This window comes from Castor canadensis, chromosome 2, assembly GCF_047511655.1.
Source record: "Castor canadensis chromosome 2, mCasCan1.hap1v2, whole genome shotgun sequence".
NCBI classification, from domain to species: domain Eukaryota; kingdom Metazoa; phylum Chordata; class Mammalia; order Rodentia; family Castoridae; genus Castor; species Castor canadensis.
Genome location: NC_133387.1, coordinates 188,085,083 through 188,112,799, shown reverse-complemented (window position 1 = coordinate 188,112,799; position 27,717 = coordinate 188,085,083). Strand labels below are relative to the sequence as shown.

At 42.4% G+C, this 27,717-nt stretch overlaps 1 protein-coding gene across 18 annotated transcripts in view; it reads left to right on the top strand.

The window, feature by feature from the left end:
* Ncam1 (neural cell adhesion molecule 1) overlaps nucleotides 1–27,717 on the top strand; it is a 295,788-nt gene that overhangs the window by 203,215 nt on the left and 64,856 nt on the right. For all 18 annotated transcript variants that reach the window (XM_074066718.1, XM_074066714.1, XM_074066717.1 and 15 more), the window contains exon 2: nucleotides 27,057–27,131. In XM_074066718.1, the coding sequence (XP_073922819.1) occupies nucleotides 27,057–27,131 (75 nt within the window). The remainder of the gene's footprint in view (nucleotides 1–27,056; nucleotides 27,132–27,717) is intronic.

The window sequence follows — 27,717 nt, the reverse complement described above, 5'->3', positions numbered from 1 at the left end:
TCTATTTTGTTTGCCTTTTACAAGTCTATAAAAGGAAATTTGTATCTGTATTTGCAAATTTGAGCCTGGCAGCTGTGTTTTGAAGGCTTTTAATCTGGGATCGAACTGAGATGCAAATGATGTGGGATCATTTTCCCATGGTGTTGTCAAGTTTTACTTTTCAAAAATACTGCACGTGGCACCTCTAGCCTCCATCTAGGGTCTGTTGAGTTGTAGAGTTTTCAGGAATAACATCCTCAAGTGAAGTTAGCTTGGGCAAACCATGACTTCTGATGGGAACCTCCTTTCCTTGGTCACACGTGACTATGGTGGTGGTTGGGAGGGGTGTGGACACAGTCCCTTCTCTGCTCTTAATACATTAGCCATGTTTTTGACTAGCTGGGGAAAAAAATCCCTCACAAACCCACAAAGCTTTTTGTCACCCATGTCTGTGAAAATGTGGCTGATTTAATTTGAGTGAAATTTTAATTAGAAAAATTCTACCAAGATCCAGCCCTGATTTGAATATTTATAGATATGTTAAGAATCGCTGTGTACCTGGGGTCAAATTGAAATTGCTTCACTGGACCTCAGTCCTGATAATACAATAAGAAGGGGACTGTGAGAGTGCAAATTGCCTTGCACGGTGGGCTGGAATGAGAAGCCAGTCAGGGAAGCAGCTACAAGCATGGCCTCCCCTGTTTTAACAGCTGCAGTTTGACCAGCTATATTTTTCAGGCGTGTGAGCACTTAGCTTTGGGGGTGGAAAATGTATGGCTGCTACACTTGGAAGAGAAAGATTTTAGAGACAGCGGGATATATTGGAAAAACTGTAGGAGTGGAAGGAGACAATCTCCAGCCAGGTTCATTCTTACCTAGCTGGAGGCTTCTGTCCTTGCATTTAACCTTCAGCACCTAGGCTCTTTTATCTCTAGACTAGAGGGAAGCAGGATGCAGTGGGTCCACCAGCACTGGGTGAGCAGTACACCAGCACCTGCCCAAGGCAGTGGGTTTCTGCCGTTCAGAGATAGTATAGCGAGTGAGGACAAAAAGGTCAGTCTTTGAATTCAATTTGTGTTGCTTCTGGCTAGTTCAGTGCCAGAGCCTGCTTTCTGAAACCATTCCTTAACCCCAAAGAATTTACTTGAGGTTTTAAAAAAATCTCTGTGGCATGTACCTTTGTCATTGTGTATTTAGTGTAAGTGTATATATCCTGTGCAGCAAAATAATGTTTTTAACTAGGTAATAGGGCTGTTATTATCGTGAGCTTTCATCTACATTAGAAACGGAAAGCCTTAAATGTATAGTAATGTAAATATATATGCCCTTCTGACAATCAGGAGCCAAGGAGGAGACTCTAGCAGGGGACTTAGTTTCTCCACTCTGACCCTGCAGACTTGTAGCTCCCTGACTCCCCTAGTGGCCGACTGAGAAGACTCCACTTCCCCATCAAACACCAGGTATTTTAAGCAACCTCAGTTTCCTTCAGTACTTTGAGTACAAAGGAACATGGGCTGTGTAGAGAAGTTCTTTGCACGTGGCAAAATAAATCTGTGAGACTATAGTGAAAAAAGAAAAAAAACTACAACACTGATTTGCATAGTAAAAGTTGTCCGTCATAAGCCCTTGTGTGTCCCGGATGGAGGTCTCATACGCATGCAAGCCAGCCAGGCTGTGCTGCGGTCCCCAGGTCCTCCTGAGCCCAAGGCGTGGAATGGTCCCTAACTGGCTCACCAACCACCTTTGGATGGCACAAAAGTTAACCCTATTGCAAATTTGAAATGTGAAAAAATTCATATAGAGTGTACTTAGTATTTTTTCCACTTGCATGTGGCATAAAGAAACAAGGCCTTATGAAGGTCATGAAGAGAAGGAAGCACCAAGGAAGGTGCATTAAGGCAGGGAGTTCCTAGCCAGAAGCCACCTCCTGTGGACCTCACTAATGCTGGGAATACATCAAATATTATGCTCATTTTTCCCTTCCTCTAGGCCTCAGGGAATAGAGCCTTTGCTCTGATGGAAGATGTGTGTGTGAGGGCCAAAAGATTTCCTTTTTTCAGCCCCACAAAATAAAAGTCTCTAGAGGTACTTTGGCAACTGAGGTTGCTGGGTGATGTCATGCCTTTGTAGGAAATCTGTATTTCTTAAATTGACTGAAGCCTTTGAATACTAACTTTGATGTGCTATATTAACCATCTGGAGACATTTTACAGTTGTTGTCAAAAGGTTGACTGAGGTTTCTAATGTAACATGAGGAATTGACGGAAGCTTAATAGAGTTTACCAGTTGTGCTGATTTCTGAATGACAGCCTCACAATAACCCTCAGCCCAAGAGATGGCAGCTGTGTGTAGTGTTTGAATGAAGGTACCAAGGAGTAGAATAGGAGTTGTGCATTTTGTAACAATTTGGAAAGCACTTGAATTATGTACATCAACCCCAGTAGGGAAACTTTGCCCTATTGGTAACATGTATGTCATTGATTTATTCACCTTGTAGAAAACTCTTGGAGTTAGGAGTATTGTATATCAGTCCTTATTTCTCAATAAAGAGGTGTGGGACATTTCAATATGCCACATGTATGTATTGGGTTCTAGATCTAGGCCAACCCTATGCTTCTAGAGAATTCACCTATATGCCCCCAGGTATTGTTACGGAGGCTGTTATAACTCTGAAAAGGATGAATCTTTGAGCTCTGCACTTTATCATCATATGGAGAAATACTAAGACATCTTTGTTTTCATGTTTTCCATACGATTCACTATTATGTAAAAACATCAGTCATTTTTCCCACAGATCTGCATGCATACTTATGTCCTTATATTTATAAACCCAACACATTTATGTGTGTATTTAAATATGCCCACATAAAAGTAAAGGAGAGAAGGAAAAAAGAAAAAGGCAAGAATAGGAAAATGGAAATGCTATTTAAGTCAATTGGAGGCAATGCAGAAGTTGATGAGTGGGTAGAAGAGGAAATTATGAGTTAGTAAAGAAGATGGTAAGAATGTGGGTGGTTGGTCAAACAACCATCAAATGTGAGTGCTTTTCATAAAATACAATATTTCTCCAGAGAGCAAGGTCTGCTCTTCAGACACTCTAATGGCAAGAAAACAGAGCTGGAAATCCAGACATCAAGTGGGTTCATTCAGCCTCCTCCACCAACTCTGTCAAGTCACAGGTAAAGACCAAGAAAGGCAATGATCTGGGCATGGATCAGAAGCAAGTGTGGCCCTTGGAAGGATAATGGCCTTAGGAATAGTGCTTTCTAGCCTTTTAAAAACAAAGATGTACAGTGACTATTCCTATGTTATTCTACATTAGATTCAGTTAGATTGTGGTACAGTTAGGACAAGAAAATGGCTCCAAAGTCAGAAAGGAGGTTAGGTGTTCTATGACCCATCACAGTTGCCTTCTCTACAACTGCTTGAATCATTGTATTTTACAAGAAATTAGGTGAAGAAGAAACCCTATTTGACCACTGTCCAATTCTCAGACATTTTAAAAGACCATCTGGTCTATTCTGAGGTCATTTCCCATCCCACCTCTGAGAACACCCACTAGCCTAGGAAGGATAAACACAGAAGGCTATGGTTTTTAAGGGAGGTGTTATAGGATTTTGCAAAGATTAATTTTCTTTCTTAGTTACATCTTAAGATATGAGGCATCTGCAAATCCCCTGTTGTTTGTTTTTTGTATGTTTAATTTATGTGGTTTTTCTTTGTGGTCATTGGGATGAAGCCAAATTTAGTTTAACAAATTCCTAAAGGCAGATACAACAAATTCTTTCCACATGTTTCCACTGTACCATTAAAAATACACCACGCATCTCCCAACCTGATGAGAAGAACCATTCCGTAAACCACATATGAGGGTTGGGTCCTTGATGAACAATTTACATGCAGAAGGGCATGAAAGTGAGATGCTGCATTGGGTTTACCAGAAATGATAAACTTGGCTTTGAAAAGCAGGAGTGTATACGCCTGCTTCATTTTCTCCAAACTTCTCAATAGATTTTCTTGTCGGACAATGTGGTAGGAGCCCATTGGCAAGATCACAAAATGTTATCTCGAGCATATCGTAGGATATATTTTTCTGGTGGCCTGCAATTCACAGGCTGCATATTTAAACACAACTCCAGCTGGAATTGTGCAGTGCTGCTGTTGATCGCAGAGAAGATGCCCTGGTGTAAGTCGTTCCACATGCGGTGGCCTAAAGGACAACTCTTCAAGCCTGTCTTCCTTCACCATGCTAACCGCTGTTGCCTTCCTATCATTATGTGGCCTGACATTCCACCAAGAAGTAAGACTGGATCCATGGTCCTCAAAAGGCCACTACCTAAAGTTACCTAGGAGAGGGAGCATCTTTGAGTTTGTATCTTAACACCCCTGAGGAAAGCAGACATGTGCATATCAGAGCCTGCACTGAGGGATGAAGGCAGCCATTCATAGTGAATAGATTTGGCTGAGCTGGGGAAATGCAGACCTATGTGGGCAGGCTTGTATTTGAAAGGAGCCCTGGCCATTGCATTCTCTGTTTCTGCTTTTGCTCTTTTATCTCTATCTCTCTTGCTTGTTACCTTCCTTTTCTTCAGTAGACTCGCCCTTCACTCCCTCACAAAGCATGCCTATAGCAGCAGTGAAAGGAATTCACTAGAGGGGAGTGGGTGGGAGAATGCTATTTTAGAAAAGTAACTGTATAAATGAGTAGTTGAGCTCTAAAAAGAAGTTCCTTGGAGACTGTGTGGGCTTTAAAATTCAAGAAATGAGCGTGAGATAGACTATACAGATGAAATAAATGCAAATACAGCCATACATTACAAATGTCCTTCTTTCTTCTTCACCCATTATCTGTATACATCCACCTTAAAAGAGAAAGAAAATGGAGGAGGAGAAACAAAAGGTGAACCTGAGAGTGGAGTAGAGATAGGGAGAGAAAAAAAGCAGCCGAGTGAGAGAGAAAGACACAGACAAGAAGTTAAATAACTCGGGACAGGGACATTGCTATGTTGTAGCAATCCTTGGTGAATCTGTATGTTGACTTAGATAAGACACCCGGATTCCTCTCTAGTAGAAGTCCTCAGAAAAGACTGGAGTTCCAATGTGTACGTAGTTAGCGGGATGATGAAACTTGGGGACACGCACAACTATCTGGGACTGTATTGTGCATCCAGACTGGCCCTGCCTCTTATGCATGGGACTCTGCTGCAGATTCTTAATGTGGAGAGAGGCAACTAGCAAAAGTCTTAATCCTGTGCTATTTTGCATGTTTCTGGCAAATGCAGGACAACCCAACTGCCTATTGGGGTCAGGAGGAACAGTTCAGTGAGAAAGAGAGAGAGAGAGAGAGCAAGACAGCAAGTCAGTTCTTCCTGAGTAAATCATATGTGACTCCCCAACTGAACTCAGGACAGAAAATGTTTGCTGCATTTCTGAAAAGTGAAAAATCAGGAGGTAGAGTCCAGGGAGGGATAACTACATGGAAGATTACAGTGAGATCTCAATGTTGACCTTCAGTTGGAGTACTTCAGACTAATTTTTGCCATCTCACAAACCTGCTGTGAATGCCTGACTGGAAGAAGCAGATTCTTGTGCAGCCCCCTCCCCTGTTTCTGCAGTCCAGGATCAGGGTTTGAAGGTCAGGCAGGATAATAGTAAGCTGGAGCTGATCAACTGACTTTGTAAGAGCCAGTCATATGCACCACTTCCCAACCCCACATTTAGTACCATCATGTTGGTAGCTGGAAATCTCATGGTGGGAGTATTTACACTACAGAAATCAGTGAGCACTACAAATCAAGTCTCCTCCACCACCAAGAGCTGTTTGATAAGTATTTACCAGCATGGCACTGGGCAGGAGAATCATAAAGAAACCATATCCTGTATTTCTAAATTATAGCAATTCCTCCATATCCACAGGGGGTTGCTTCCAGGACCCCCACAGATACCAAAATCTCAGGATGTTCAAATCACTTCTAGAAAATGGCTTGTGGTATTTGCATATAACTTACACACATTCTCTTGTATACTTTAAGTCATTATGTTATACTGTGTTGTTTAGGAAATGACGACAACAAAACAGGCTACACACGTTTGGCACAGATGCAATTTTTTCCCAAATATTTTTGATTCACAGTTGCTTGAATCTGTGAATTCAGAAACACGTGAATATGGAGATGGAGGACTGACCATCTATATTTTCAACTGTTTTACAACCTAGTCTTGTTTTCAGTGCAAGTATCTATGTTTATACATGTACCCCACAAGTTGTCGAATGCTAAGTAAAGAATAAGTAAAGAAGTAAAATGAGAACCCATTTCCATTTTCAGTGTTTGTTTAAGAAGTTTGCAACAAGTTGAAGGAAATCATGTCTGCTCAGCTAAGCAATTTGGAGTCTGTTGATAGCCAAACAGCCTGGAAAATTATCTTTGCCTCAGCTCACCCACTGTGCGAAGGGATGCTGCTGACAAGCAGGTTGCTTCCAAAGCCCCATTGTGTGGGATTCACAGCACAGTGCTGAAGGAGAGGCAGGTATATGATTTAGCCATCTCTGCTCTGCCTGCTTTGTGTAATAAGTGAACATTATCAGTCTTTGTGTGGCTTTTCTATCAACACTTGGGTCATTTCTTCTCTCCTATCCCTCGGGGGCTATGACAAAGCATAGACAATCACCAAAAGGTTTTTGAAAGAGCTTCTGGCAAACCCCATAGAAATTGCTAGAGATATGAAGATGTCTCAGATGCCTTAGCATGAAATGCTGAGGTTTTTGTTTGCTGTTAAATTGTGTCTGTTAAACTGTGGAGGCACATGGCTTTTGTGACAGTGTGGCTTTAGAAGGCATCCTGGACAATAGGGGAAAGTAGATAGGGAATTCTTCAACTCATTAATATTCTAGAGTCATATGAAAGAAGAGACTGGGGAGCGAAGGGCTTTTGTGACTTATCCAAGGCGAACATACAAAAGAGGACCCGAAATTCTCAGGCAACATGGACAGTGGTAACATCTGACACCGTCAGTACTGTTCTTTCCCCAATCTCGCTCTCGCTCCCATGTTTTGTGGACCTTTGACAGTTGGCAAGGGCCATGCTGAGCATTCTGCATGCTTCTCACTTCATTTGATGGGCGTCGAACATCTGCTGGGCGCAGGCCGAGCTGGGCACTTGGAGGTTGCAGAATAAGACACAACCCTTGTCCTGAAGAGGCATGTGGTCTCATCCTGCTTAACAGATAAGGAACACCCCATAAAGAATAATTGAGTGCTGCTCAGCATTAAAAAGAAGAGAGTCTGTTCCTATCTCCAGGATTCCTTCTGGGGAAGCACTGGCTAAAGGATGACAATAAGCTTCTAGAGATAAAGGTATGAGGTGGATTTGAACTCCCGGCCCTAGGCTCAGCACACATGAGGGAAACACCGTGTCTCTTGGAAGGGGATGTGACTTGCAAATTAAAAACATATTGCAGGGGACGACGTCCTATAACATGAAGTTTGCTTTCTTCCACTAGCGCTATAAGCAGAAACAGTTAGGACTCATACTTAGAATAGAAAAAAGTAGAAATCGCTCTCCCTTTTGAAGCCCCACATCATTACTGGAGGCAGCATGAAAGAAGAAAGGAAATAGACTTTGGAGCAGAACAAAGCTGAGTTCTCAAATCCAGCTCCCCATCTAGTAACTCTGTAAGATTGGGCAAGTCATTCAACCTCTCTAAGCCTCGGTCTCCTCATCTGTAGAGTGGGTGGGATAGATGTAAGCGTCAAGCACTTAATGAGTGAGTGTGCAGGGACCGTGCTGGCTCCCAGAGATGGTGTTTATAATGCATGTGAGGCAGAGCTAAACACTGGCTTCTTCATATGAGTCTTATGGATAGGACGGGGCCTCATTCGTATTTGCTGGTTCTTTTTACTTCTCAGTACAGTGGCACACAAGAATGAAAATATCCCTGATCTAGGATAACAATACTGATTCTCTATATGAGGCTTCCTTGTCTTTTTCTCAGTTTTGTGAATGCCATAAAGATGAGTACCTACAAAGGAGGCTAGAAAAGTCCTCTTAGAGGAATTTGCTACTGATTAAAAAGGGGATCCCATCTTTGAGATGGGCTCTTAGCATTTGTGATAGGAAGAGTCCTAAAGCTTCCTGGGGCGCATCAGCTTCCTGGTTCTGAGTTGTGCATTTGCCTGCTGCTCAGCTCAGCTCAGCATCAGAGCTTCCTTTGGTGTGGTCAGTTTTCCTTAGGAAAAGGGTTTACCATGTAGCATTAACCAGATGGCATTTCCCCTTTCCCAGAAGTGGAAAAGTATATTAAATGGCTTAGAGGTTTGCTGTGTTTGCATCTGGACCTCAGAAGCACCCAGGGATCCTGGTGGTACCTAGTTGGTCCAACTTCTTTGATTTGACATTGACAGTTTAATCACATTGACAGATAACCATCCAGAATTAGACCAATGGACTATGCTGATTTTTTGAATAGCCTCTAGAGTTTAACAATTCTTTGGATGAGACTACATAGCCACTTTAGCTTCAAAAAGTATTCCTTGAAATAGGCCCTGGGGGTACATCCAGAATACACATCTAAGTCGCTTACTACTGCATAAACCCAAAGGGGAAAAAAGACAAATGGAGGGAGAAATTTCTTTCTAGCTCTATGGTTTTTTATAGCCCTTGTTGTAATGATGCTATTTGGTAAAACACAGCTTACTGTCCTTAGAGTTATTCATATTTCTTCCCTTAAATCCATAGGGACTGCTTAACACTTGGAAAAACATCAAGGTTTTTGGCTGTACCCCAAGGGGAGGAAGATCCTTGATAGAAAAAATAGTCTTTTTCCCTATTTCTCCACACTTACTCTCTTTCCACGTGGCAAAATGTCCAGGGAAGATGGGGTACTCAGGACAGAAACGAGCCAGCTCTGCTTGCAGAGTCTTGGTGTCAGCCAAGCAGGGGGTATGGAAAGTAGATCTACTAACTCCCTTCATTCCATCAGCCTTGTCCTTGGGTTGCTTTGTTGGACCCTCTTGAGGCCATTATCAGATGCCTGACACTTGCCTTTTCTGCCTTGTTTTATGGTTATCAGAAGTAATGATGATACATTGTAGAAAGCCTACATACAAGGCTCTTCACGTTGTCATTCCACTCACTCATCACCAACTCCAGGATCAAATGGTGTTGTCATTTCTGCTCCACCAAAGAAGAGAAACTGGGAGTCCCTGTGGCCAAAGTGACAGCAGCAGGGGCTCAATAAGAGCAGGATTCCTGGCTGAGTGGGTGTGTGGTAACACTGGGTTCTGAGTGGTCTGTTCATTTTGGATCAGAACTTTAACCAGTAGCAGTGAGTCCAGGAAGAGAGACCCACCTTGGGAGAGGCTTGGCAAGAAATATACTTCCTAGGTGCTCCAGGATTCCTGGCTTAAGGTGTCAACCCTGGCTTTTCCCAGGTGGAATGGGGCCTCTTCTGTGCTAGCATCAGCAAAGAGTGGCTTTGGAACTAGGTGATTTGGAAAGCATGTGGGAGTCCCACCTGCAGGACTGGGACAAGTCAGCCCCAAAACAAAGATAAGGACACTCCTAGATAAATTGCCAGTTTGTCCCCAGTCATGTGACTATAGAAGTGGAACAGACTTTAATAATCAATTAAGCCATTCCCTTCCTTCTTCTAAGTAATTAAATGAGATTTGGCAAGATAAAATAACTTGCCCTAAATGCTATGGGCATTTTAGAGACAGGGCTAGAACAAAAATGCTAGTTCTCTAGTTTTCCTTTTCAATATGTTTTCCCACTTTGCCACTCTTTGCCTCTGCTTTTATCCTCATTTTGCAGATACTAGAAACCAGGATCCAGGTCTCTAGGTGCAATGGTTCTCTTTCCATGGGACCTCACTGTCTCACTCTTTAGGATAGTAACAGGCATTTCCACTGAATACATTCTTTTTCCAGGTGATTTAAGAAATAATACTTACCTCCAGAGATGAGATATAAATAAAAGAAGGGCTGCTGCTAGGCAGTGGAGAGCATTTATTGGAAACTGGTGGGTTACAGAACCAAGTATGAGACACTTGGAGATTATAGAAAAGACTTGACCTTGCTCTAGGTAGCTTATTATTTGGCTTCTTGGTGTGATTCTCTTACTCCCTCTTTTCCTCCAATTTACTACTTGAGTCATATCTTAAGTATGCTATTCCCAACTTTATAATGAAGAAATTTCAGCTACAAATTACTTTACCAGCCAGAACTCCTCGTGTGTTGGGAGCTATATTAGTCAGCTTTTTATCACTGTAATGTAATACCTGACATAGGGTACTTAGAAAGTAAAGAGAGGTTTATTTTGGCTCATGGTTCTGGAGGTTCAAGATTGGGTGGCCCCATGGGTTTGGGCATCTGCTAAGGGCAGCACATCATGGCAGAAGTGCCTATTGGAGCAAGTGCTCATATGTTAAGCCAGGAAGCTGAGGAAGAAAGAAAAAGAGACTGCACACACCCCCCAAGTGACCTAAAGACCTCCCTCTAGGCTTCACCTCCTAAAGGCCCACAGCATCTGTAACAGGGCCCCAAGGATCAAGCTTTTAACACAGGAACCTTAGGGAGACACCACTCACATTTAAACTCAGCAAAGGCTTCCCTGAGTTCATGTGCATCTGCCACTTGGAAAGCAAGTGAAATCCCCACTTAGTGTACATGGTGTTAGATTGGATCCTATGGATCAGTGTCCTGAGTATGCTGCAGTTTAAAATAGAGAAAACAAAAATAATTTATAGGAAAACATGTTTATACACTTTCTTCTATATTTTTTATACTCAGGCAATGTGTAGTGGGCATAATAAGCCACAGAGTAGCTGGCACTGATTGTCAAAAAGATCTATAATTCTGGTGGAAAAAATGTCTGACTTGTGCAGTTGTTACAAATTCGTACATTCAAGAAGGAGCTAATGAATCACCAACTGGCTTTTTCTTTTTAAATGAGACATGTGTTATAGGGAGGAGGAAAAAGATATCAATGAACAAATACAGAGATATTAAGCATAAATAACAATCTTTTACATAGAAGAAGATTATTTGTCCTTGGGATTTTGCAGCTTTGAAGGCAAGATGAATTCAGCTAGACATTGTTTAAAACAATTGAAAGTTTTCTTTTATCTGGTTCAGCAGGGAATTGAGAATCCTGCTAATGTTCCTGTCTGTGTGAAATTCATCAGTATAATAGAATAAAGGTACCAGGCAGGTAGTTCCTTATGCCATAGAACACAAAACCTCCTAGACTGAAAAGTCTGCCATTTAGTGCTGGGTATCTTTTTTAAAATAAATTTTTATTAAGATATAGTCATTATATAGGGGGGCATTCATAGTGACAATTCCGATTAGACTTATATTGAACATTATTTACATTGCACCCCCTCAACCCCCTCCCCACCCCACTTAATTTTTTACCTCCATTTTGAAGATACTATGCTAGTCATTCATCTCATTTTATGATTGGTAACTAATTCAGAATTGCCAAAGATTTTTAAATCTTAGAACCCTGAGTCTCATTTTAGGAAGAGAGGGTCCGATGCCTTGTCATCTCCTGGGCTTTCTTTTTTCTTATGATTAGCAAGGATCTCCACAGAGCTTACAGAACACATTCTTCACACCACATCTATTTAGTGACCAGCAGATTCATCTGTAGGAGCTTTGGATACAGCTCATAACAGGAAATGTGTCAGGTTCACCTGCTAAACAAAGCATCAGCTGACACTTATTGAAACCTTTCATTTGTAGAATAAAGCTGTCATCCTGGGCTAAGGGGACCGAAGATGTCAAATTCAGTGTTAAGGTCACTAGTACTCAGTTGTAACTTCCTGTCTTTTATCATTACATCCAGTTCGACTGCAAAGTATGTCTACTTTTAGAAAAGCATACAGTGTTCATTATACTGGTCTTGGTTCTCCAGAGAAACAGAACCAATAGCTGATACACATACATACGCATTCATATATATGTACACATATAGTTGTGTGTGTATCTATATATAATTATACATACGTGTATATATACATTCATTCATTTATATGTATGCATGTCTGTATGTGTGTATATTATATAAATATGCATATTTATAAATAAAGAGATTTATTATAAGAAATTGCCTACATGGTTACGTGGGCTGGGAATTCCAAGATCTGAAGTCAGCAAGCTGGAAACCCAAGAGAACTGATGATGTAGCTCCAATCTGAGTCACAGTCCAAGAACACAATCTATTGTGGAAGTTCCAGTTCAAGTCCAAGTCTAAAAGCAGGAAAAAACTTGATGTCCCAGTCCAAAAGCAGAGAGAGAGAGAGAGAGAGAGAGAGAGAGAGAGAGAGAGGGAGAGAGGCCTCTCACTTAGCCTTTCTTTCTCTTCAGGTCTTCAACCAATTAGATGAAGACTACCATATTACACAATATCAGGAAGGGCAATCTGCTTTATACAGTCTCATCTTTCCCAGAAACACCCATGCAAACACACTCAGAATAATGTTTGAGCAAACATCTGGATACTCCCTGGCCCAGGCAAGCTGATATAAGATTAACCATCACAATTGGCCTTGAGTGGTGGTTTATACTTCCTAAAACGCTGCTGTGACAATCTTGAAAACAAATGCATGAAGTTGGAGTTCCTGCAAAGCTACATCACATTGCTTAATATGATAAATGGCAAAGGAAGCAGGGCAACATAAGAATAATTGTGCAAATAATCTCAGGTAGGGACTTGAAGAGTTTAACTTGGTTTGATGTTTGCAATTTATCAGTTTCCCAAGCAAGTCATTGACTAAACCAATGATCCCTAACCTGGCTGCATATCAAAATCACCAGCATTTTAAAACCAGAATCAAGAGGCTCCAAATGCAGAGGTACTGCATTGGAATCTTCAGGGGTATGGAAAGGAAATCTACTTTTAACAAAGTCTCCAAGTCATTCCTGAACAGATAATGTGATATTGGTCTAAGGTTTTCACTCCTGCATCTGGAAACCATCAGTCTGGTGTGATTCTCTAAACAGTTTTCACAAAATGAACAAAATTAATTCAGCAGCTATCTTTTAAGGCATCTACATGCCCAGACATTATGCTGGGCCTTGGAGAAGCAAAGACTCGGTCCTTGAGTTCTGTCATTTAAACAGATGTGAATACACCAGATTAGGACAAAGTAAAGGCAGAGATAGAGGCACAAGGTAACTCGATCGAGGCACAAAGGAAGACTTGCCCTTCTTCAAATCCCTACCTGCTATAGGTTTATGGTCTTAGAGAATCCTTGGCCAGATTTTGATTGGTTAGAATAACAGATAGCTTCTGGTAGTCTAGCAATGCTGCCTTTTGAGTTCCTTATGGGAACACCAGTTTCTGTTCAGTCTGTGTGCCAGCATGCTGGGTCAATGGAGTTGAGGTGTCGCTGTGGGACTGATGTCAAACTCAAGAGTCCAGAGCCTACTACAGGAGGGAGGAGTAAGGAGAATTCATAGCACAGGGTGGAGCTGATATCTCAGTTGGTGGTTTCTGGAAAGCTAGGAGAAGCAGCACAATAAAGGATGGCTTCTAACTAAGGGTCCTTAGTGGCCACCAGTCACATTACACTAACATATATATTAGCAGTAAGTTTCATCTCTTTTCTTCACACTAATGATATTTTCCTTCTCAATTACAGGACTTAGCTCTCTCTCTCTCTCTCTCTCTCTCTCTCTCTCTCTCTCTCTCTCTCTCTCTCTCACACCTGTCCCAACTTGGTAAGTTCATCTCTGGCAGCCGGTATCTAGGGAGTTCCCTGATGTGAGAGGAAGCTTGTCTCTGAGGCCTTTTACTAAGAAGCAAAAATAGGTTAAACTATAGCACATTTTGCTGTAGACTTGGACTCTTGACTTCATTCTCTGATCTCTGGGCCATTCTCCCTTTTGATACCATTCTCTCTTGTGACCCATATCTTTTTGGTCCAAGACATGGGCCAACTCTAGACGTCAACCCATTTTGGACATTCAATAGCCTTGCTCCCAAGGGTTCAGGGGGAAAGTACAGGACACAGAGGGTAAGAAGCCATGAATGGTGGTTGTTTGGATTTCTTTGGGGAGTTTTGGTTTGGTTGGGTAATTTGTTTTTTGGCAGTACTGGGTATGAATTTAGGGCATCACACTTGCTAGGTTGGAGCTCTACCACTTTGAGCCACACCTCCAGCTCTTTTTACATTAGTTACTTTTCAAATAGGGTCTCACCTTTTTGGCCAAGCCAGCCTAGACTGTGATTCTCCCATTTATGCCTCTTACATAGAGAGAGTGACAGATGTACACCACCACACTCAGCTTTTTATTGGTTGAAATGGGAGACTTGCTTTCTTTTGCATAGGCTGACCTTGAACTGGGATCCTCCCAATCCCTGCCTCCAAGTAGCTGGGATTACAGCCCAGAGCCACACTGTTCCTGGACCTTGTTTTTGGTTTTTTGTTTGTTTTATTTTTCAACTTTCAGATTTACCTGGCAGTTTTTGGAGGAAACTTGCTTGGGCTTTCTCCTCCCCTCTTCTCACTTAGGAATCAGACACATAACTCAAAGTGCAGTGACTTTGGAAACTGACATGGTGCAGACTGGGGGTCTTAGTGTGTGTGTTGGCAGTATCTATGTAGGCTATTTGACATGCATCAACTTGCCTGAATGAATGGATTCAGTGAGAAATGCTGCACGAAATGTAAAGTTATGTGTACACCTCATGCTGAAAAGAAGGAGTAGGATGTTGTATCTAGCTTGCTGGAGAGCAGGCTGAGATTCCAAGGCAGATTCATGGTCCCAGAGAGGATTTAAGGACTGCATCTGGGATTGTCCACTCTTTTTTCTCTAGCTATTTATTCCAGCAATTCTGGTTCTTTAGTAGACCAGGTTGTCAGGTTGTTACTGTTTAATAGCTTTCTGTAAGATACTGACATCGTTAAAGGCCAAATAGTGATGCTGGCAACTATGACTTGTTTATAGAAATAAAGGCAGCTTGCCTTGTTATAAAATCAGGGATACTGTATGAATAGGGCTAGATATTCTTATGTGCTTTTTCTTTTTGTCCAAAGTGGGTTGCTGTTGCTGCTTTTTTGTGTGAAGAGCTCTGTTTGTCTCCTTCTTTCTTTCTTTCTTTCTTGTACTTTTTCTTTTTTCTTTCTTTCTTTTGGCAGTACTGGGGTTTGAACTCAGGGTCTCACATTTGCTAGGCAGGGACTCTCCCACTTGAGTCAAGCCTCCTGCCCAACTAGCTCTAAAAGAGATAGAGTCTTGCTTTTTGCCCAGGATAGTCTGGACCATGATCTTTCTATTTTATACTTCTTGCTATAGCTGGGGTGACAGGTAAGCACGACTGCACTGGTTGAGATGGAGTCTTGTGAACTTTTTGTCCACACTGGCCTCAAACTGTGATCCTCCCGATCTCAGCCTCTTGCATAGCTAAGATTATAGGCATGAACCACAGCCCAGCTATCTGTCAGTCTTATAGAAGTACAGTTATGTATCACTTAAAGAAGGAGGCACATTTTGAGAAATGTATTGTTAGCAGATTTGATTGTTGGGGAGGAATCAAAGAGTACACTAATGCAAATTTAAATGGCATAGGTCAGTCTCTCGGTTGCTTCCAGCAAGCATGAGAAATTTGCAGCTGTTGCCATCGTAACATGACACATTGCTTTACAGTCGCCTTTCTTTTTCATAGGTAGAAGTACATTGTAAAATAATGGAAAAAGTATAGTATACTACATACAAAAACCAGTAGCATAGTCATTTATCATCAAGTACTATGTTCTGTACATAATGGTATCTGCTAGACTTTTTGGAGCTGGCAGTGTGGTAAGTGTCTTGACACAAGGCAGCACCACAAACATGCAATGAATTGGGTTACCATGTCACCAGACAATAGAAATAATTCCCAGCTCCATTGCTACCTTAGGGGACCACCGTCATAAGTGTGGGTCCCCATTAGCCAAAACATTGGTATGTGGCATGTGATCAGAGGCTGATCCTGGGAACTGTGGAGTTTGGGGACAGGTGGTTGTAGGGAGCAAAGGTAGGGATGTCATTACACAAAAGACAGGCAGAGACCCCAGTCCACACAAAATCTGTGACCCATTTTGTCCCCATCAATTATTATCACAGACTAGAAACCACACTTCAAAGGGAGCTGTCTAGTCACCCCAGGAAGACAGTGTAGCCATCCTGAGAAGAGACAGGTGTACGGCTGCTTCCAAGGCAGCAAGGTGACAGTAGGGGCTGTCTGAGTTCCTAGGGATGTCCAGCATGGAGTTTGGTTGGAAGTTTCTCATGGTGATATATGAAAATGAAACTTCTCAACACAAAACATTATCCTGTATGAGCTTCACCTACTTAACTTGTGATCCCCTCAGATTTCAGATCTTGAACATCAAAGCACGTGACGCCATGGTACATGAGGGCCTGTCTTTAATGTTCCTGCCTTTGATTCCACACACTGGGGTTTAAAAGCTCTCCTTCATGTTCCATCAGCACAGTGAGTGGGTCAAGGACAGTTTGCTGTGGACTGGAGGAGGGAGGAGCTAAGTAAATAGTGACAAACTTAATCATGGTTGCTTACATTAAAAAAAATAAGAAAAAACTATAATGGATATAAAGATCACATTCCATGCTCAATTTTTAAGACTTTTAGCAGTTCTAAGGTAGAAATAAAACATAATTAGCACAAGGGGAGGTCCCAGCTATTAGGTCAGTGTATTTGTTTGTGTTTTTCAGCCTCTTCTTTCCTACCCAATGGACATTTCCGTAACCCTCCCAACATACCCTGCCCAAACCTTGGATTCATTAAAGATTGCTAGCAACCTTGAGAGCAGCCAGAGGCCCTTGCTCTTATTAAGCATATAAATCATGAGGTAAAAGTGTCAAGGATGAAGATGGAGTGTCAGGAACCAGCCTAGTGTGGGGAGGGCTGTGGAGCTCTTCGGGGTCTCTGAAATCACACTGTGGACACAGAAGGAGACTGTAAGTGCAGCCAGAGGACTTTTAATTGAGAATCAGAAAGTATTGTTATGGGTAATTCTGAAGATGGATGGATCCTAGTGTTGGCAGATGAAATACCACAGACCCACTGAATGGAGACACACTTCAGATGTGCTGTACCATCTCACGTCCTCCGTCTGCTGCAGCCCCTTCTCCTCTACCTTCTCCCTTCCCATCTTGGGTTGTGGCCACCTTGGTTTACAAGTTCCCAAGAAGCCATGATGATAAGGATGTGGCAATGTCACCTCTTACTCTGATTGCTGATGGACAGCCGTGAGTCCCAGGTACCAAGTTCTTACTGGTTCCCTAACTCTAGAAAGCAGCATTTCCCAGAATAGCCTGTCCCAGAGTAGCAGGTATGCTATTTGGAAAACTAATTATTTAAATGGTTGGGTTTTCTTCTGTTCTATCCCCTTCAAAAAATGTTAGACCTTAGCTCTAGATATGATGTCACAGGTCAAGCACTGTCTCATTGAGGGTGACAGTGACTGTGGGAGTTGGGAGTGGGGTCTTCACCCAGTAGAAAAGACTGTGATTTCAGACGAGTCCTTGTAGCACTGGCACTCCACAGATGGCCTCTTCAGGAGGATGCTGTTTGGAGATGCACAAGTGAAGTGGCATGTCTAATCCCTTTCAAATGCATGCCCTGCAGTGGTGGTCACAATTTACTTATCATCACAGAATAATTTCGATATCAACATCCTAATAGGGAAGGTATGGCTTATCCAGAACCCTAACTGGGGGATCGGGGTAACCATAAAGGGGAAAATCCAACTCCTCTGATCCTGTGCCTGTCAGTGGCTGCCACTGGTGTTGAGTATGGAGCCGTAGCAGCAGGGCAGACAGGCATCACTGGAGATGGTAAGTGATGAGGAGAGAGGGAGGGATGGGAAGATCTGCAGGGTGAAGAGAGGGGCCTGCTGAGTTCAGAATCCCAACAACTTATTTCCAGCTCCTGTTCAGTATATCCCAGGGCTCAGCCAGTGTAGGTCGCTGCTTGCCAGTTCACCCAGCAGAAAAGAGACTGACTCTATATAAATATATCCTTAAGAGCAAGGACCGGAGAGCTGGATCTTCCTGGATTCAAACTTGGCTCTACCATGTACAACTTTGTGCTCATACTTAATCTTTTGATTCCTCAGTTGCTTCATTTGTCAAATTGGATAATAATGATACCAATCTTAGGAGATTTTTATGGGAATTAATTGCTAAATACAGTACCTGACACATAGTAATCTCATATGTATCTTTGAGAGTGTGGAGTTTTTCACTTGACGAAAACCAAATTTAGCAATTCTCTGCACTGGTTGTTGGAGAAATTGTAAGCTTTGTATCTTCAATAGCCCAGATGTGCTTAAAGCTATCAACACATAAGGACATTTGTGAAAGACATGAGTAGTATCTAAAATTCTCAGGCTGAACTTGCATGCTAGCATTCTCTGAATTTCTATTTTCTGAGTGTAAAGCATCCAACATCTGCAAATAACAGCTGGACAAATACTGAAAGATATAATTCCAGCTTCTTGCTACGTTAGCAGAGGCTTTGGGGAGAAAAGGAGACGATTCACTTTGTATCGGTACCTTTTTATAGCTGGAAGAAAAGAACTCCGATGAGTCATTTTATCAAGGCAAGGCTTGGGGAGAGCTACCTAAGACTGTATTGTCAGAGTCATCCTGGATGCCATCAGGTAGCATCCAGCAATTTACCAAGAAACCCTACCTTATCAAGGCAGATTGATGGATTGTACTTTGTTTATCTGGAGAACCTTAGCTGAGGTCCAAACACCTATTTTTGTCCTTACAGTACATTTCAGTAATTCAGCTTCATGCAAAGTCCTGGGATACTGTCAGGGTCTGCCTAGAAAAGGAAAGAACAGGAAAGGTGGTCTGAAAAGGGAACAAAGAGCCAGAGAGCTTCAGTTAACAAGTACCCCTGGTGTCGGACACATTGGACAGCTTAATCAGCTCGCCACAGGACTCGAACACACGCCATTTGTCCAGCCTATTTAGCTGAGCTTAGGCAGTGATTGTCCCCACCTGATGACTGCTCTCTTTTGGAGATTGAGACTAGGACAAACCAAGCAAAGGAAAAACAGAAATAGCTACTGAAGATACATCCAAAAAACAACTCATAGAAACAAGAAGCAGCCCTAGGTCAGGAGTCAACATGTGAGGCCAACCCCAGGGCTTCTGTCCTTTGCTGCAGGGATCCCTAGGTCTCTGCTCCTCGTGTTCCCATGGGTAAAATGAAGAAGCCGGAGATGATACATCACGTTCTTTCCAGCTCAGCATTCTTTGGTATTAAATGGCTGTCCAATCCTGGCCTGAACTAATGTAGCAGAAACTGAGAAACCATGTTATAAATAGGGACACCAGAACATTCCTGCTTTCACCTGTTGATCACTAAAGCAGACCGGACTAACGCCAGTCTGGAAGCTGGCCCTTTAGAGGTTTTACAGAGATACTTCTGACTTTGTGCTGCTTTGGCAAAAACAAAACCAGCAAAACCTTGAATGCGTCTTCTTTTGTAAGGGTCTTTTCAAAAGAGCTAACACACTCCTTTTCATCGGGCAGGCTGGGTTCTTCCCTGGCGGTGTGCTGGCTTTGGGGCGGTGGTCTAGAACTCATCTTGTATGCTCATGTCCCTGCCCATCAAAGACTCAAAGGTGCTCCAAAGATGCTCCAAAGATGCTCTAGCAAGGACCTGCACCTTCTTGGAGATGGGGATTGCACAGGGAGTGAGGGCCTGGAAACAGCATATTTCTGCTACTTCTGAGCAGATTGACCTATGTGTAGATTTTCTTGCTCTATACCCAGAAGTACAAGATAGTACGGGATATGAATTGGTCATGTTTTCTAGCTGCCAGGTGGTTTGGAGAGCAACAACCATGATTTCCAGCTCTTGACTTTTTTCAATAAAATGAAACCATTGATTTTTAGAATTATACTTAATAAAATGGTAATTTGACCCAACAAACTCAGGAGGCCAAGAGGGCTAAGGCTGTTATCTGGCTTGGCTTTGTGTTCTGATTTGAAGTCGGACCCATGGAACAGAGCCAATGGCCAATTGTGGCTGATTTGCCGCAGCTCATATAATTTCTTACACTAAGAAACAGAAACCCTTGCCTCCAGAAGGTTTACTTCTGCTGTTCGGCTATCTATTTGAATATTTACAGAATATTCTATCCTGTTAGCATTTTTATTATGTCATTTCTGACTAATCATCTAGGTCTCAGTTGTGCAGTGATACTCTATATTTTTCTTCCTCATTACAATGCAATAATAACACATTGCACAGGATGCTGAAAAACTCTGAAGCCACGGTCACTTTCCTGATATTGCCTCCATCCCTCAGTTTGGAGAGTCATGGAATTAGTGAGGTGAGAGGGAATTTTCACCAGGACCACTAGTCGAATTTGTTTGTGTATGCAACATTGCCCAGTTTGGGTAAATTCATTTAAATGGTAGATTTGGGGAAGTTTGCTTAGTATATGAGTGCAAAGAACTAAGTGTCTCGTCCAAGTGAATTTGGTTTACCACCTGAAATTTGTCTGGACGGCTTGTCTTTATCCTCGGAAACCCTGGTTTTTCCATTTTAATGACTTAAAAATGAACCCACCACTACCATCAAGAGTCATCCATCCCTTCTCTGATTTCACATCTTGCTTTCACACATCAGCTATGTGCGCATGTGCAAAGCCAGAGGGGACCTCGGCCTCCATGAAGTTCTCCTCACTCTCCAGCTTGTCTTATGTCTTGGGGAAGCCATGATGCTCTTTGGACTTCACCCAGAGACCCTCCTGTTGGTTAGGTTATCAACTTATTTCTGTTGACTTGGAAACCTAATGATATTATGTCTGGGAATTCAGTTTTAAATGGAATTAGATAGAATCCTTGGAATTTTTATAGATGGGACCCCAGCTGGCTAAAGTGTAACAGCCCCCATGTGACTTCTAAATGATGTCAGTTCTGCTGTGAGCCAGCTCCAAGCCATGAGGGAGCTTCAGTGGCGATGAGAATGTGGTCTTCCGTGCTTATGTCATTATATACAGAACTGGAAGCCAAAATTTGTATGAACATCCATTTTACTTTTATTTATTTATTAGAAGTATTGGGGTTTGAACTCAGGGCCTAGCACTTGCTAGGCAAGCACTCTACCACTTGAGCCACTCTTTCAGCCCTTTATACTTTAGTTATTTTTCAGCTAGGGTCTCACATTTTTGTCCAGGACTGACCTCTAACAGAGCTTCTCTTACCTATGACTGTCACATGGTTGGGATTAAAGGTGGGTACCAACATGCCCAGTTTATTTGTTGGAATGCATTTCTTTAACCTTTTTTTGACCCAGACTGGCCTTGAACCACAATCTTCCCCATCTCTGCTTCCTGAGTAACTGGGATTATAGCTTTGAGCCACTGTACCAAACTAAAAACACTTTTGTAGTCTCTTTAAAATGGTATCTAACTTTTGGGTTTACTTCATTTTCTCCTATGCAGCTGCAATTAACAGTAGCTCAAAGCTACAGTTGTAGGACTCACAAGGCAAGTGTGGGTGAGACCCCTCTGACATCACTAACAATTTATTCATCTTTCTTCCACCAAATGAGATAAGTTTACTTATGTCTAGCTACTTCTTGCAGCAATATCAATCTAATATGTTGCATTATTCTAATTAATGCACACACATTGTATAAGCTTTCAGTGGATGTATCTGTACATACACACAAACACACACACATCCCTTTAACAGATTTTGGAAAAGTTGAGCCTCGTAGTATACAAGAAGTTGCTACTATCTCATTCCTGCTGTTACAAGCATTAATGGGAATTTTATTTGTTTGAGATTGTGTGTGTGTGTGTGTAAATTCAGCATTATATATATTACCTTTCTAAATCATTTCAGAATCCCTTTGTGATCTATAGAGTCATGATGTTCACGTACCGATGAGCAGCACAGGCTCTAAGTTTCCCTAGACAACTGTTATTATGTGTCAGAATTTGGATCCAGGTCTCTCTGATTCCAGGTCCTGAGTTCTTAACCACAACCCTCTTCTGACTGTTTGACTCTTGTGACAGTCCAGCCACATGGCTTCAATTTTATTATCATCCCCATTTTACAGATGAGAATAGTGGAGTTGAGATGAAGTGACTTATCTAGAGCACTGCTGTTTAATTCTCCCAAAAAACAATAATGGAAGCACAAAATAGCAGAGGAGGCACTGGGAAGTTAAGTAAATTGACCAACATCACAGCTAATATGTGGTAAAGCTAAGCTTCAAATTCAAGCAGTCAGGTTTAGTCCCAGGCCTTAACTGCTCCTCAGTACTGACAGTCACATTAGATTCTGTTTTCCTTTTGTTGAGTTTGGCAGTTTAGCAGCCAAAGGGCCATTTATTTTCCCCAAATACTTTGTTAATTGTAACAGCAAAATGTCGCAAGAAAGTGAGGGTGCCTGGGTTCTTATGCCCATCTAGATGTCCCACAGGTATGGCCACCCCAAAGAGACTTTAGCACTCGGTAATATTTTGACCACAACTCTCCATTTAAGCTGCTGTGTATATTGAAGTCTCACGTCTAAAACAATAGCCAACAAAATAAACAGAGAGATACAATTTGATGTCTTTCCCAAAAGTCTCAGCCATTAGTTAGTAGGTCCTAGAAAATTCTCTTATCTCATGCATACTCACTGAGCAGAGTAAGCCTTTGTTGTTTGCCCATTTAAGTTAGTGGCCAGGGCACCTTCCCCAGGTGTGCATTTGACAGTGAATGTCTTCATAACTTTTGAACATGAAAGTATTCCCAATTAGCCACAGGAGAGACCTCAGTTCACTTTGACTCTGAGCTCTATCCCCTCAAGCACATTAGAATCTGAAAAGAAAACCAGTAAAATTAGACACTCAAGAAGTTGCTGATTTAAGTGAAATCTATGAACAACTCCCTTTTGAAATCAGAATAATTCTTCTCTGTTGCTTTGCCTTAACAAGATTCCCACCTCTTCTGATAAGTACCTTGGCATCCACTATGAACTAAAATTTTAACTCACATTTCTTTAGCAACTAAGACTGTATAGCCTACTTCTGCCAGGGAGTTAGGAGTTATAAAACTTATGTCTACACCTGAAGCTATTTGCTGAAAGAGTTGGCGTTTCTTTCAGAACATTCATCAATTAAAAAAAAAAAAAAGACTTTTAACTGAAGACATTTTCCTTCCATGGGGCTATTTTTTTTTTTAACTGAGACATGAGAGAGAGATCATTCAGTTCTCAAAAAACAGAAGCTTTTTTCTGTAAAGGTAAGAATGGTGTGAGAGAAATGGCTTGGGCTTTGGACTCCATTCAACCTGGGTTTGAATTTTGACCTGGAGGCCTTGAGCCTTCACTTCTCCATCTGTAAAATGGGAGTTATAATGTTATCACCAATTGTGCGCAAAGAGGCCAATTACAATTTTTTTCTTTTATTATTCATATGTGCATACAAGGCTTGGGTCATTTCTCCCCCCTGCCCCCACCCCCTCCCTTACCACCCACTCCGCCCCCTCCCTCTCCTCCCCACCCCCTCAATACCCAGCAGAAACTATTTTGCCCTTATTTCTAATTTTGTTGTAGAGAGAGCATAAGCAATAATAGGAAGGAACAAGGGTTTTTGCTAGGTGAGATAAGGATAGCTATACAGGGCATTGACTCACATTGATTTCCTGTGCGTGGGTGTTACCTTGAGGCCAATTACAATTAACCAGGAGAGAAATGATGTCAGAAACTTGATTGTAAGATTTTTGTACAAAGGCTCAGTGATTTCTAGCGCACAATTTGGAAAGACAGCAAATGACAGCTCATAGGTTATAATAAACCCATTGAGAGCCTACAGAAGGGTTGGTAGAAGATGGAGCATGGAGGGGGAGGAGCTGGAGCCTTAGCATCAGATGACTTTCCTTCTTGGTTTGGTTACACATTAGCTGAGTAACCCTCAATGAGTTGTTTCATTTTTCTGTGCCTTGGTTTCTTCTTCTGTAAAATGAAGACAGTATACCCAGCCTTTTTCTCTCTCAGAAACTATTGTGAGGTGAAATGCAATGATGAAGCATGTTTTGTAAATGGATAGTGTGAACTGGCTGTAGAGGTGGGGAGGGGATTGGGGGCAGTGAGTCCTGAGAAGGGGCCAGGGAAATTGCTGGATGATGTTAGTCTTGCCCCAGGGGCTTACCCAGGTCCAAATATCCAAGTCTAAGCATGGATCTTTGGATGCAGCTGAGATGAGTGTTTATGCAGAGAAAGTTGATGGAAAGCAGAAGATGAAATACTTTATTTGGGAGAAATATTTTCATAAGTTTCTTCAAAGGTATGCATTATGCATAGAAAATTTCACACACACATATAACTAAAGGAAGGTGAAACCTGACGCAGGCATTTTTATTGGGAACCATGAAAGCGATCAGAGGGAAGTGAAGGGGAAAAGTAAGCAGTGAAGGGAAGGAGTTTAGTTTTGGAGCAAAGTTTAACTTCCTAACCTAATAATATTTCAAGATTTTGCATTTGCAAAAGAATAATCAACCCTTGTGCTGCAGTTGAAAACATCTCAGCATTATTTGCAAAGCCTCTAACCCAGCCTTGTCTGGTTTTTGAGGGAGGAATCGCTCTTTTCCATGTGTGCAAAAGGTAGGAGTCTCAGTGGAAGACCTCTTTTTTTTTAAACTTCTGTGGTGATAAATGTGTGCGTGGGATCCCGCTAAGCTGGGAATTCCTTTGAAATTTTCCTTTCTCATTTCTCTCCACGGCCCATAGATAGATCCTGGACACATTTGGGGATGAACAGTCTTCAGCCTGGCGGCCCCTGGAGAGTCATGTTCTTTTTGAAAAGAGCTTTAAAAAAAAAATCAAGGCTGTTTTTTCACTTAGGATAAGAATATCCTTCTCAAAGCAGTGAAGTCTCTACCAGAATAACAGGATCCATATGTTGAAGCTGGCAGTTAATGCTGAACATATGGGCCAGTGAACTTTCCAGGCAGAAATACGCCTCTAATTCTCTAAAGAATGCCCTGTAAACTCCAGAAAGGATCATTACTCAGGTGAGGGATGGCACAGACACAGCTTCTAGGCTTCCTAGGCCCTTCCTTCCCGTAGACTGTGAGCCATGGACAGCAGTACAAGAGGCCCTGGTTGGCCTTAAGATGGACAGTGCTGGCCTGTAGCCCTCTCTGTAAGGCTCCAGGTTCCCGAGGGTATCATGAGACCTTGTCAGTGCTGGCTTGCTTTGCTCATTAAGGAATGGGTTGTTCCTTACACTGAATGGAAACAGCTTACCCTCTACAAAGAGGCCCTTTGATCCCTGTATTCAACTGAGCACAACTGCGATATCTTCAGCACATGCGTAGCTCAAAGAGCTCTTGCCTGAAGGGAAAGTCACGTCACCATTCTTCCTCATCTGGAAAGTGAGGAGGCAGGCCAGGGTGATGTCTGAAACCCCTTAGCTCACAGTGTGGAGCTAAGAAGCACCTAACTCCACCTGGGAAGGAATGATGGGATGCAGCCATGGCCAGTGTCATTTGAACCAAGTTCTCAGTAGCTCTGGCAGCATCGTGTCCCAGCTCAGCCTTGGGTACCATGGGCTACTGTCAGGAAAGGTGAGGGAAGACCTGTTACTGTTCTCGGGGAAGAACTCAGTCCTGAACACCAAATGGCTAATCAAGAACAAATGGGGTGAAGTTACAAGCCTGCCCTAGATTACTGTGATATTTCTTGCAGTTCAGCTTTTGGAAGTGGCTGAGCTCTCTTTTATCCACAGAAGAGAGCTCAATCTTGTCCCCTGCTCTAACCTCTGCCCCACTCCTTCCCCTTTCCCTGGTTCTTTCCTTTTCCATCCCTGACTCCACCCCATCATCTCTCTACAGCCTCTGCTGGATTTCTCTGTGACCTGTTTTGTCTTTTAGGGGGGGCGGTTAGAACGATTGCACCTCCAATGATCTGATGCCCGCATGCACTCCTTTCCCAGCCCCAGGCAGGCCCTTTGATCCCTGTATTCTGCTGAGAACAACTGTGGTCTCTTCATCACATGAGCGCAGACCCAAAGCTGCAGCTGCGCAGTGCTGCCTGCAAGCCGGTCGCCATGGCAACGAGCTTTCCCTCATCCTACTGTGAACAGAAAATGGTTGTTGGAAGGAAGAGCTCAGTGAGTCTCTCTGACCCAGCCTATTTTTTGTTCAGGCCCTTCCTTCATATTGGCTTTAAGTTGCTCCATGCATTGAACCAAATGTTCAGCTTTCAGATTTACTTAAGAAGAGGTGAGGCAAGAGGAAGTTAAATTTAAAGGAATAAAACATTTTTTTCTATCTTAAAACTATTTTTTATGAGGAATGGTTATCTGCTCTGAGCAGATAAATGAGGAGCAGACAGAATACAGAAATTGATGAGATCTGTACCATGTATTTTCTTATCAGTGCAGTGGAGCTACAGACCATATGGACAATGAAATAAAAATTCAGGGAAAGTAGCCAAGGGATACAGGGAATTCTGCAGGGCACAGACTACAGGATTTCAGAAGAGTGTCTGACAAATTGGGGTGATGATGTTTGATTCTATTTCCTGTCACAGAGACAGGCGTGTTGTAAGGTGGGTATTTGTTTGTGTCCGCTGCTTCAGGATCACTTTGAATCTTTACAGCAGTGATTAAGCGTGTGGCATGGGGAATTGACATGAAACCCTGGGCTTAGCTCTGGAGTGACAGGCTTTCTGTTCTTGACACAGTCCTGGAGACACTTCAGGCTGACATCCAAAAGGGTCTTATTTGGCTGCGTTTTCTGTGAATCCAGACATTGCAGTTTGGAACAAAAAATCATAAGTCTTCTCAAGGGTCAGAAACATTTAAGGAAGAGGTCACCCAGATCTTCCAGGGGACCCTGTACTTACTGATAGGAAGTAGCCATTCCATATGGGAGTAGTCTGGGCTGCATCATGGTGTGGTGACAAGTTCTTAAACCCCAAACAACCTCCACCTTTCACTTTTTCTTGTGTTAGCTGAAGAACTCTGTTTAGAATGAAAGCTCTGGATTCCGTTCTCAAAATTTCCACTGTGTTTGAACTGGAATTTTGTCTTTTTCAGTTTCTCTGCAAGTGGATATTGTTCCTAGCCAAGGGGAAATCAGCGTTGGAGAGTCCAAATTCTTCTTGTGCCAAGGCAAGTGCCCTGTGTCCCACTGCACTTCAGAGCTCACCTAAAAACCCACGGGGCAGAGCAGAAGCCCCCTAAGTGACAGGTTGACAGAACCACCTAGAATTCTGTGGTCTAAGGATAGTAGTGTAACTATTCAAGAGCCAGGGGAGCCTTTAGGCTCTCTTTCTTCCTGTCACAGAATGCCCCATTGGGGTGAAATGTGTCATTTTGACAGTGGAGGAGGCCCAAAGGTTTTTGTAGAAAACTCAAACAGAGCTCCCAGACAATGAAATATCTCAGGTCTGCCGAGCCATCTTTACTCACACCTCTACAAATGAAAACAGTGCTGGCTTGCAAACAATGCTCCAATGAGTCAGTGTAAGGCTCATTTCTTAGAATCACCCAGACCTGAAAAATTCAAGAAGATCTAATACTTGCCTGAAAGCAAATTGAATGCTGCTATTTCTCTGCTTGGAAGGACAACTCTCCAGGGTTTTCCAGGTCTGTTGTGAATACAATTCTGTGTCCCATTCCACAACCACAGCTCTGGGATATATCAGGAATATCCTGTTTAAGTTAAGAAATACACCCAGTTTCCACAGCTCCTATT